Source organism: Triticum dicoccoides, chromosome 2B, assembly GCF_002162155.2.
Source record: "Triticum dicoccoides isolate Atlit2015 ecotype Zavitan chromosome 2B, WEW_v2.0, whole genome shotgun sequence".
In the NCBI taxonomy this organism is placed as follows: Eukaryota; Viridiplantae; Streptophyta; class Magnoliopsida; order Poales; family Poaceae; genus Triticum; species Triticum dicoccoides.
In genome coordinates this window covers 586,404,236-586,416,343 of record NC_041383.1, presented here as the reverse complement: position 1 = coordinate 586,416,343, position 12,108 = coordinate 586,404,236, and the positions used below count along the sequence as shown (strand labels likewise).

General features: G+C 52.5%; 1 protein-coding gene and 1 long non-coding RNA gene across 2 annotated transcripts; one reads left to right on the top strand and one right to left on the bottom strand.

Annotated features, from left to right (window-relative positions):
* Window positions 1-7,314: 7,314 nt before the first annotated feature.
* Window positions 7,315-8,785, bottom strand: LOC119368066 (peroxygenase-like). The gene is made up of 7 exons (XM_037633426.1): window positions 8,668-8,785; window positions 8,430-8,582; window positions 8,242-8,327; window positions 8,050-8,144; window positions 7,814-7,939; window positions 7,698-7,724; window positions 7,315-7,438 (listed from the first exon to the last, which is right to left on the bottom strand). Exons 1-7 carry the CDS (start codon window positions 8,783-8,785, stop codon window positions 7,315-7,317), a joined length of 729 nt encoding a protein of 242 aa, XP_037489323.1.
* A 723-nt stretch (window positions 8,786-9,508) lies between these two features.
* Window positions 9,509-11,942, top strand: LOC119365030. Its single transcript, XR_005175276.1, has 5 exons — window positions 9,509-10,128; window positions 10,213-10,309; window positions 10,390-10,448; window positions 11,349-11,450; window positions 11,677-11,942. It is a non-coding gene; the product is annotated as an uncharacterized LOC119365030 (long non-coding RNA).
* Window positions 11,943-12,108: the final 166 nt, after the last annotated feature.

Sequence of the window (12,108 nt, the reverse complement as noted above, 5' to 3'; positions counted from 1 at the left end):
CTCGGAGCAACATGGTCCCACCACAATTGGTAAGAGACATATCTTTGTGAAGTCGGTGAAAAAGGTAATAAAACTGTGCCAATTGCTCATCTTATTTATGTTTCATAGTTTTCTCTCTAAGTTTAACTCTCTCTCTTTTTGTGAATTGTTTATAAACTTTCGTTGATATCTTTGTTTAGAAATTGTGTGTGCTTTTATAGAAGAGAAGTCCATTGGGAGGCATTATGATGATTTGTTGATAAATGAATGGATTGGTCCGCTCTCGGCTTAATCACAAATGCATGATTGCTAAGTATTTTTTACTTTTATTTATCATTATATGTCTGATGATGTTGACAATGAAAAATAACCGAGCTTAAAATAAGCAATATTTTCTTTTGATATGAATAAAATTAACTTTCATGTTTTGTATCTCAATATATGTGTGCAAATACCTACCATTGATTGTAAAAATGGACGGGCGCGGCAACGCGCGCCATAATGGTCTAGTCAACAATAAGAAAGGCACACCCAACGACGCACGAGCTTGATCCAGCTCGTGTCGTGGCGGGTATGCAAATTTAGCAACACCAAAATCGTTGAATAAAAAACAATAAGAAAGACACTAATCGCTAAGTGCGATTTATCAAAATAAATTTGCAGTCTTTATATTACAATCTAGAGGACAAGTAGCATGCCTTTTTTTTGAAAGTGGCCATTTCTGGCTTTCATTTCATAGCACGAGAGAGCGGGAAAAATACATAGTCTGATCAAGTGATCGATGGGTTGGAGAAGAGATTACATAGCCAGCCTAGCAAGAAAGTAAGCTGGCGAGAGGGGCCTGATATTGTTATTTTCACGGCACATCCCCAAAGGGGTGCGCTATGCATTTAGCTCTAGCGATCCTCCACTGCTCCATGTCGTAGCGGCATGCCGCTATGATGCTGCTGGCGCATGGTGATTTCCCTCTGAAGGTGCACGCATTCCGCTCTAACCATATTTGCCAGACCATCAGAGTGAGCAGTGATCTGGTGCCCTTCCTCGTAACAGGGTTGGCTCCATCGATGATCAGACGAACCCTTTCGGCCGTGGACCTTCCCACGCTCCAAATGGAATGACTGAAAGAGTGGCAGCCTAGCCAGGTTGCCATCTCATTCCAGCACTGAATGGCCGCGGTGCATTCCCAGAACAGGTGCGTTGAGGACTCAAGGTTGCGCAGGCAGAGCTGGCAGAAGTAGTTGTTGGTCCATCCGTGTCTCTGTAACCTATCATTGCACCATAGTCGGTCTAAGTGCAGCAGCTAGAGGAGGACTTTCATCGTATCAGGGCCCCAGGCCTTCCAGATGGTTGTGGTGAAGTCGAGTGTCGGGCGCTCTTCAAATTGAACATCGTAGGCGGAGCGCGTGGAGTAGTTGCCGGAGTTGCCCCGGGTCCAGATGATGGTGTCGGCCCTGCCAGCTTGAAGCATGATGCCGGCGCTTCTGATCTCCCTGGCGAGCTGCAGCACCGTGTGCATGATGTCGCCATGATCGCCGTGGCGGAGGTCGAGCACCCACCGGTCTTGATGCAGGGCTTCTTGAACGGATCTATTCTTGCGGGCTGAGTGAGCAAACACTGCGGGGTATGCCTGACATAGTTGTCTGTCGTTGAGCCAGGAAGAGTGCCAGAAGGAAGCCGTAGATCCGTCCCCGACGGTGATGGCCGTGCAGGTAGCAAACAGGGCGCGATCGGTGTCATCGCATGGGGAGTCGGTGCCAACCCAGGGGCGGGAGGGATGCGTCCATGCAAGCCATAGCCATCGGAGGAGGAGGGCCCGGGCAAACTTCACCAAATCGTGGATGCCCAGGCCTCCAGCGCGCACTAGCGCAGTCACCTCCTGCCATCGCACCTTGCACTTTCCACCGGTGGCCACTTCGTCTTGCGCCTAGAGGAACCTTCGTCTTGCCTTGTCCACTTCCTTGTAAAACTTTTTGGGCACCCGCAGCACAGTGAGGGCGAAGGTGGGCATTGCCGACAGGACACAACGTACTAGGACGCGTCTGCCGGTGAAGGGAATGAGCCTCCCTTTCCAGCCTGCAAGGCGTACACGGATCCTATCGAGGATGAATTGCAGGTGCACTAATCTGAGTCTACCCGTAGTAATTGGCAAGCCGAGGTATCGAATTGGCAGGGACGCGATCGCACCCCCGAAATTTTGCAGCACCGTGTGCAGGTCGATTCCGTCGCACGTGATCGGAATGGCGGATGATTTTCCTAAGTTGACATGCAGCCCGGTTGTCTCTCCAAAGAGGCGCAGGATGTGCAGCAGCTCGTCGATCTCCTGGCGCACAGGGTTGATGAAGATGGCTGCATCGTCGGCGTACAGGTTGGTCCGCATGCGCGCTGTTCTACCGGGGATTGGTTGGAGGAGGCCGTCTCTAGTTGCAGCTTCTAACAGTCTATGCAGTGGAACGATGCAGAGGATGAACAAGAGGGGGGAGAGCGGGTCTCCCTGTCGCAAGCCCCGTTGATGCTCAATGGGGCGGCCAGGAACGCCACTGAGGAGGCAAGCAGATGACAAGGTCGAGAGTAGCAGGGCCACCCAATCCCTCCAACGTGCCGGAAAGCCCATTTTTTCTAGCAGTTCTAAGATGTACTCCCATGACACACTGTCAAAAGCCTTTGCTATGTCTACTTTCAGCAGCAGGGTGGGAGTTTTGCAGCGATGCAGAGCGCGAACACTATTATGTACGAAGAGGAAGCTGTCGTGGATGCATTTGGCCTTCTGGAATGCAGATTGTGCGGGGGAGATGATCATGTCAATGACAGCAGCCAGGCTCATCGAGAGCACCTTGGCAATGAGCTTGGCGATGGAGTGGATGAGGCTTATAGGCCTGAAATCGCCCATGCTCGTCGCTCCGTCTTTCTTTGGCAGCAAGGCAATCATGGCCGAGTTCAGATCAGAGAAGTTTCACCCTGCCAGCCTGTAGAAATGGTCAAAAACAGCCATGACATCATGCTTGATTGTGCTCCAGCATGCTCTGAAGAAGGCACCTGAGAAGTCGTACGGCCCTGGCGCTTTGTCAACTAGAGAGGCAAGGATGGCAGCCCACACTTCAGGCTCAGTGAAGGGGTTATCCAACCCAGCATTTTGCACGCATGGAAGATCAATCGCATCCCAGTTTATGGAGCTGCCCCTAGTTTGCTTGGTGCCTAGGAGGGAGGTGAAGTGCTTGTGTGCAACCTCAGCCTTGTCTTCATGCAAGATGGCCATAGTTGAGTCGGTTTGCACAGAGTGTATGAAGTTCTTCCGTCTGCGGTTGTTGATCTTGGCCTGAAAGAATGCAGTTTTTGCATCGCCTGCCTTGAGCCAAGTGATCCTGGATGCCTGTCTTTTGTGCACGCGCTCGATAGCTGCAAGACCGACCACTCTTTGCTTCAGTTGCTTTTGAAGATAAAACTCAGCAGGCGTGAGTTGTCGCTTCTCCTGGGCAATATCCAGACGGAGTATGATTTCTGTAGCCAGGTGTAAATGAACCTTGGTGTCGCTAAATAAGGATCTGGCCCAGATTCTGAGGTCAAACGCAGTTCGTTTGAACTTGAGCTTGATCATGGCGATGGGGCAGGAGCTGGCCACAGGACGCTGCCATGCTCGTTTCACAGTTTCTTGAATGCGCGGGAAGCACGTCCAGAAGGATTCAAACTTGAACGGGGGCCGGTGTGCAGGAGGTGCAGCGTTGGCGAGCAGCAGGGGGCAATGATCAGAGCAGGCCGTGGAGGCAGCCATCAACATGTGGTTAGGGAATAGAGCATCCCATTCAGGGTTGCAGAAGATTTTGTCGATGCTGACAAGAGTCGGACTCTCTCTCTCTCGTTTGACCAGGTGAAGCACCTGTTCTTGCATTTTATCTCCTTCAGGCAAGCGGAGTCGATGGCTCGTCTGAACTGACCCATAATTCTTCTGTTCAGGTTGAGGTTGTTTTTGTCTCTGGCTTCGTAGATGACGTTAAAGTCACTAGTGATCAGCCACGGTTCTCCACGAGGCGGAGCTGCACGTACTAGCTCAGCCAGGAAAGCTTCCTTGTGGCCGTCATCGGCCGGCCCGTAGACTGTCGTCAGCTAGAACGAAGAGCTGCACTGAACTACCGAGATCTTTGCTGTGATTGAGAAGCAGCCAACTGAATGTGTGGCAATGTCGACTGTCCTTGTGTTCCAGAAGATTGCCACGCCTCCCCTTGTGCCAGCAGCAGGTAGGACCGCACACCCCTCCATTGCTGATCCACCGATCTTGCGAGCAGCCTCAGCTGACCATGATTCCGGCTTCGTCTCCTGGAGACAGAGGATGGTAGGCCTGTGTGCTGCCGCGAGCTCCTGCACAGTGAAGCGCCTGGCGGGAGAGTTCAATCCCCTGACGTTCCAGCTCAAAACAGATAGATTTGTGTTAATCATTGGACACATAAAAACTTCTCCGGCAACTGATGATTTCTATTGATTGAAGGGGGAAACTGGTACACAATCCACATAACAGGGGGGCGCTAGAGACCACCAGCAGGCCCCTGAATTCTCTGGCGCGCAGCGAGCAGCTTAACCTATGACAATAACTAAGCATTGATCCTAACTTGAATTGGCTTAAGGCCAATCACTGCCGAAGACTAATACTAGTAGATAGATGACCTAACATAACTAAACTTGGTTGTCCGCGACAGCGTCAGGGCCAGCCATGGCACCTGCGATGCGAAGCGCCTCCGGGTCGAGACGGGTGAGCTTGGCGATGATGGCAATGTCTTCATCTGAGAGGGGCTCGTTGAAGCGCTTGATGAGGGCCTCTGCAGCTTTTGCAGTCATGGCTTCCTTGGGGCCGAGCAGGCCGAGCTGCTTGACCAGAAGCAGAGAGGCGCGTTGCGCCACCGGCGCCTTGTGTCCCGCAGCCGCCTGCCGTGCGCTCTGCCTGGTCGGTATAGCGCTGGTGCGGGTCTTGGGTGGAGCTGTGGTGCGACGGGCCGGTGGAGCAGAGACGAGTGGCGCTGAAGGCTTGGAGAACAGGCTGTTGCTTGGCCCCGCGTGCCCGTCCCCGCTGCCAAGCTGGAGCTGCATGACCTGTTGTGTCATGGCACCAACGTGGACAACAGTGGAGACGGACGAGGGAGGTGCGCGGCAGGCCGCCGCGACGGGCTCGGAGGAGAACTCCAGTGGGGCGGCGAGCGCGTCTGTGATGACCTGATCGATCTCTTGCTGGTTGTTGGCTGTGTCGATGGCGAGCGGCGGCGGCAGAGGGGGGGGGCGAACGGAGTCCGCTGAGGCGAAGAAAGCGGACACCGGCGAAGCGGGGCCGGCAGGTGGCGGAGGAGCGACGATCTCCGTGCCAGTGCTGCCCAGCCCCGTGAGCAGTGGTAGCGGCGGCGTGGCCTTCAGGATGCTGCTGCTGGAGCGATGCTCGCGGTGCCCGCCCTTGTGCTGGCGCCTGCCTGCGGGCGTTCTGCTTCTCTGCCGGGGTGGGGCCGTGGAGCTGCTCCTTGACTTGTGCTCCTTCCTGTTGTGCGCACGCCCCAGGAGAGCGTCCTTCCAAGACCGACGGCGGTGCGCGCCGTCATGGTCGTCGTGGTCGCGGCGCGGACCAAGCTGCAGGCCACCGCAGCCTGCCGGCGAGACCACAGATGGGTGGCGCCTAGGCTGGCCTTGACCGTCTTCCACGTGCATCGTCCATGTGCCAGTCTAGGTCATCGGGCATGGGCGGTCGTCGTCGGAGCCGAAGGAGGGGAGACCGCTCTGGCCGGAGTGGGAGGAGCGAGGCGACGATGACGACCAGTCTTCTACGCGGTCGACGTGGATGAGCATCTGGTGTTGCCTGACGCGGGGTGGTGGAGCAACCTCGCGGCTTGGGGGAGAGGCGCCAAGCATGGTCTCGACACGGCCGGCGCCGCGCGCGGCCCGCCAGATGGTGTGCTTGGTGGCGATGAAGGCGACATCCCACACCCACACCCAGCACGCGAACGTCTTGGTGTGGCCGCGCTCGTGCGTGCGTGTGTCGAGGCGGTCGATGATGCAGTTGACGCCCAGCACCTCTGCCGCGCCCTCCAACGACCACATCTGGAGCGGCATCTTCTCAATGACCACGCGCACATGCAGCATGAAGTCCTGGTGCACGACGTGGTCATCCTTGTGCCATGGCTTGATGGTGAAGGTGGCACCGTCGACGGAGAGGGAGCCGAGGCGGACGGCGTTGTCGTGGTGGGCAGGCAGCTCGAACAGCACGAGGAAGTCCTCCGGGTCGTGGCTGGTGACGCGAAGCAGGTGCGCCGGCGTGCGGAGCGCCGCGTCGAACGCGCGCCCCACTGACATGGGGTTTGCAGCGTGCCGCTCCCCCTGAGCAGTCAGGAGGACGGCGTGGTGGCGGAGGAAGGCAGTCTGGTGCTCCATTGCCGGCGTCTCGATGACGACCTTGTAGCTGTTCCTTGGGCGGCTGGAGGGGTCGGTGTGGCGGCAGCCGTCCATGGCCGGCTCCGGCGATGAAGGCGAAGGGAAACGGAGGAGGGTGTGGACTGGGCCGCGGGCGACGGCCCCGCGCTCTACTGCAGGCGAGCTGCTGCTCTGGGAGTTGCGTGGATTTTTTGGACAGTCGCGGGCGATGTGGCCGGGGAGCTTGCACCCAATGCAATGGATAGGATCGCAGCAATCAACGCGGCGATGCTCTGAGCTCAGGCACCGGAAGCAAAGCCCCTGGAAACGCCTTAAGAAGGCCTCGCGCCTGGAGACAGCAGCAGCATTGAAGGCGGGCCGGTGGCATTGACGCCGGTGCGGCCGTCCACCGGCATGGGCGCGCGCGCTGGCCCGGCGCACGTTGCGGGACCGGACCTGTGTCCAGCCGTCAGCTTGGCCTGAAGGGGGAGGGGGGACGGCCTAATGACAATGGATTTGAGGCGGGGCTGCCCAAAATGGCGATGCGCCTCATTATCCAGCGGAGCGGAGGCGGCCGCGGCGTTGGAGCTCTTGCCCCGCAGCAGGATTCGCGACGGAGCGGCGTGGGCAGGCGCAGGAGAGCCGGGGGGCGCCGGAGTGACCGGATCTGCCGATGGACCGCTGGGCAGGACGGGATCTGGGATGGCCGCGGGGCGGCCCCATCCCACGCTGTCCCGCGAGCTGGAGCGGGTTGAGGAGGGGGGGCGCGGAGAGCGGGTGCGGCCCATACCGCGGGTGAGGTGGCGTCGCTGACCGAGCGGTCAGACGACGGTGGTTGGTGGCCGCCGCGGCCGGAGCGGCCGACGGCGCGTGCGGGAGAGGGGCGCGTGCGGGAGAGGGTGGCGCCTTTGATTATTTATTTCTATAAGGCATACACAAAGTACGCACACCCCCATGTGTTTACTTCTTCTGGTGTGCTTCTTTCCTTTGCCGGGCAATGGACTCGAACAGGCTTCCATTGAAGCAGCCACGAACTGCCTCCCTTGAAAGGAGCCCGTCCTTGTCTCTGGCAAGCACGTACTTCCTCCATTTCTTTTTACTCTGCATATAAGATTTAATCAAAGTCAAACTATACAAAGTTTGATCGAATTTATATAAAAAAATATGAACATCTACAATACTAAAACTATATAATATGAAAATATGTTTCATGGTGCATCTGGTAATATTGATTTCATATCGTGATTGTTTATATTTTTTAATATAAAGTTACTCAAACTCTACAAAGCTTGACTTTGACCAAACCTTATATGCGGACTAAAAAGAAACGGAGGGAGTACAACACTATCCACTCCAGCTTACTCGCCATCCTGAATTAACAGCATGATAACATAAGCATTTCAGTTAATGAGAAACTGGAACGGACATCAAATGGCATGAGCGTTGCATAAGTGTTCACCGTCCAGGTAAGTCGAAGGCCAGCCGCTGGCCTTCGGTCATCCTCCAGATCTCACCCAAGGTGAGCTTGTCCGGCACCGTGCGAGCGTTCTTGCTGAATATGTTGTCGAAATTCACCGGCATGAACCTAAGCTCCCGCGATCGCACAAGCCGGTCATGCATGTAACCAAGCGGAGCAGACAACGAGCAATATGACGTTTTCTGAACTAGTAGAACGAATTCAAGCTACGTACGTACCTTCCTTCAGTGTCGTACGTTGAGGTGTCGCTCCCATGCTTAGCCCTGTGCATGTTGCTGATGTAGACTGGGAACAGGGGAGATGGCATCCAGCTCTGGAAGATGAGATGAATGAGAGCTTCAGGTCTAGGAAAAGAATGCAGTCCAACATTCATCCGAACCTTTCCAAGTTCTGAACCTTTTTGCACTTACAGGCAGAGTCGGATAGCTTAGGCCAACGTTTATGACGACTGCCATGATGAAGGACGCGACCACGTTGAAGCCCAGCGCCCTTAGTCCTGGAATTCGTGCAGGATCAACGATGAACTGAACAGTCGACCGGCGGCAAGTTCATGCCATAAGATGTTTTCCAGAGAACACTAGGGATCACAGAGCCTTACCTCCGTAAGTCTCCCAGGGATAGACGATGCCGTCGCCGTCGAGGTCGAAGAAGGCCACATGCTGCTGCAGCACGCTCTTCTGCCGGTGCTCGTGCCCCTCCTTGCTTCCTTCGGGATGGTACACGTCGGGCGCAACCAGAGCTCGGGCCAGGTCTGCACAGAGATACATTCGTCAGTGCAGTGCTGTGACCCCATGAATATGGTAGGGAGGAATCGAAGAAGCTGGCCGGGCACCCACAGGGCTTCGGAACGAGCGTCTCCAGGTCTGCCCGGACCGGCCGGTCGGCCGTCACCGGCGCCGCCTTCGCCACGGATGACATCGCGTCGGCACTGGGCGCCTTTGCCTCGTCCGCCATGACGGTCTCTGCCCCTCTGTGCCACTCTACGGTGCAAATGGCGATCAGTGGTATGGGTGAGTTCATTCTCCGGCGTCGTGATGCTCTTCTTATACACGCGCGAGGAGCGCGGACGATGGTGGTGCGGAAAAGCCCGGCGGAAATCACGAAGTGTGCGTGCAAGGCAGAGTACGTGAGCTGCCGTACTGCGCAGGACCTTCTCTGTGCTGCTCGGGAGCTAAACGTGCGTACGCCGTGGCACTCCTCACCGTCCACCGGAAGACGACAGTACGGCACGCGTTCATGCACGCCAGTTTTTCATGTCCACGCGGTACGTGCGAGACACATATTAAGGACAGTATAACCGCATCTAAAGCGAGCTCTCTCAGCGATTTTGGGTTTCTGACCGTCCGTTTTCACAATCTGAACACTTTGGGTGTGTTAAATTAAGGACAGTAAAACCGAGCCTAATTCGAGGCCTCTCACGCATCCAAGCGTTCTATCGTCAGATTTCATGTCTTGATCATTGTTGGCCGTCCGATACATTCCCTTTCGCACGTGGGCTTCTCCTCACCTCCTCTCGCGCGTGGGCTGCTCATGGGCCAACTGTCCTGGGCAGCTGCTCCCGAAACCAAATCGAGTCTCTCTCGTTCTTTTACACGACGAGACGTCCGATCCTGGATGGATGGCGATCGTTCGTTTCCTCCCGTCCACCCTGACCTCTCATCCCTCTCGTTCAATTCCCACCCCATCTCTCCTATCTCTCTCACCCACGACACAGGCGCCACCATCCTCGTGGCGCGGTCAGATGAGGAACAGACGAGGCGCGCGAGGGGATATATGGCGGACGCGCTCAAGCCGAGGCGCCACGAGGGGATCCAGCGTGAAGGGATAGACGAGCGGACCCATCCCAAGTAGTTCCGTTGACCTCTCGTTGCTGGCGACCTCAACCTTAGGCAGATCCTAGGTCCGCCGCCGCCACCGGCTCACAGGCCCGCCGCCGTGATGGTGTCCGAGGCTCTCCCAACCCCGCCCCTTTTTTCATTCGGCATTGGTGTGGTCTGCTCCACCGTGCCGGAAGAGGACCAGACGCCTTCCACGCGGTGGTCGAGCCCGTGGAGTCGTTGAAGCACGCAACATCCTTGATGAAATAGTTGCCTGCTCTTATTTTTTTTCTCCAAGTTGCCTGCTCTTATTTTTTTTCTCCATTAGAGATGATACATGAGATGTGACCCCGCATTGATTTTTTTTATCGATCAGGTGAATGCTTTGTACAATCTGACAGAAAAAATCGAGCTATACCCTCTCTGCCTTCCATTGAGACCTCCCGACATTTGTCAGCCATGTTCGCTGCTTAGTTCTGTGTCAGTTAGCGATTCTTCTTCATCCATGTGATTTCGTAGATGTTCCCATATCAAGCCCAGCTGATTTACTGTTGCTTGTTGCAGGGGTTGTTGTGCTTGTTTGTTTGGAATTTCTATATTGGAATAGGAATTGCTTGCAACATGTGTCTGACACACAACTGCGATCATGGCTGCTAGAGCGGTACAGTTGTTAGAATTTCTGTTTTTGAATTGCTCAGAAGGTGTTCCTGCTTTGGACACAAATGTTTTTGACTCTTGCAGGGCTTATGTTTGATGTACAATATCCAAGAGGCACGTGAGCTGCAAGAGTTCACATTCATGTACGTTGCTTTGCTTCTCTTTGGCTACCACTATGGCACAATCATCGCTTCATTTGGTTTGACATGTGTTGTGATATTCATTATCAACATGCACTTCTGTGGATGCTTTGAGTGGTTCATATAAAGGTTGTTACAGTTTGCAACTTCATGTTACAAGTTGTTTGAGAGACAGGTCCATCAATTCATTCCCAGTTCAGATTAGTGCTTTTAGCATGTGTTGTGTTTATAACTTGCCAAACAGGACAATAGGTAAGTGATATAAAGAAGAACCACAAGTTATAGAAATACAATGAATTTTTCTGGTAGATAGCTAATTATAAATATATGACTACCTTGTACCAGAACAACCATAAGAATTTGACAATTTGTAGCATCTCCTTTTGCTACTAAATGTGTATTGCTTCAGAAATTTTATTTTAATGCACGACTTGATGTACATCTCTTGAGTACATGGATGAACTAAGAGACAATGGTGGAACGACCACGATCAATCTACTTTGTTCCTTCATCTTGGAGTACAATAATGATATGCTAAATTATCAGCATTATGATCTGGATTAAAGAATTTCTAGGCGTCATCTTCTTACATTATTATTTAGAATAAACATTCCCTCGATTCTTAATGTACTTGAATGGTTGTTCAAATTGTATGGTCCTTTCATTCTAAAATTATCTTTTTCGTGCATTATTTTAGAATAAATAGCTCTTCCATTTTATGGGATTTCTTGCCAAATGGGTCCTACTCTATTTGCATTCTTATTCTAAACCTCTACAGCTATTTGTCATGAGCATAGGACATTGCTGCATCGTATCTGGCTATGTACAAATTTATCACAATATTACCCTTTATGTTGCATCTTTAATTTAGTCCTCAAGTATGTCTATCTTCTTGTTCATCAGATTTAACGAGAGACAAATGCTGCTATGAACATAAGTGTTGGTGATTTCTGTACATGCATTGAACCAACTAAAGTTGACATTGATTTTGTAGCTTCTTCCTTGGTAAGAATAATGTATACTCATCTTTGCATAGTTTTTATATAGTTAAGTTTGTCATGTACATGAGCAAGTGTGGCCACATGGCTCACCAAATAGTATTTGTAGTGTCTTGGACTGTTATTTATACAAAATTTTCATTTATATTGATCTGAAGAGAAAGGTCATGGTTGTATTTTCGTTCCATATATTGAGTACTTCCACTAATCTTTTTTCCTATACAAATATACAGGGCGCAAGAATTGCGAATATCAAATGCACCAACGGTTGAAGGAGCCCATCCATCCACTGAGAGCATTGCAACTTTCGACATGCCATTGATTAATCTATCTGTTTAGTCGCATCAGATACACCATCCTTTAATTATATTGTCGATGTCACTGACATATATGTAACTAAGAGAAAATAGGACTTTGTATGGATGTCAGACTATTATTATTTTGAGGTGTTTCACTCTGAAGCTTTGTCGAGATTAGTATATAGTGATCAATTTCATGATTGCCATTTGTTTTCACTTTCCTTGTACGATCACCTCTTGGCACATTCATGGTCATGAAATGCTTGTGTTGTAGATTTATAATCCAATTTATGAGATGCTAGAAAAAACTACGTAGACATGGAACTAAGAGGATGGTCAATATGACCCGGAAAATATACAAGATGA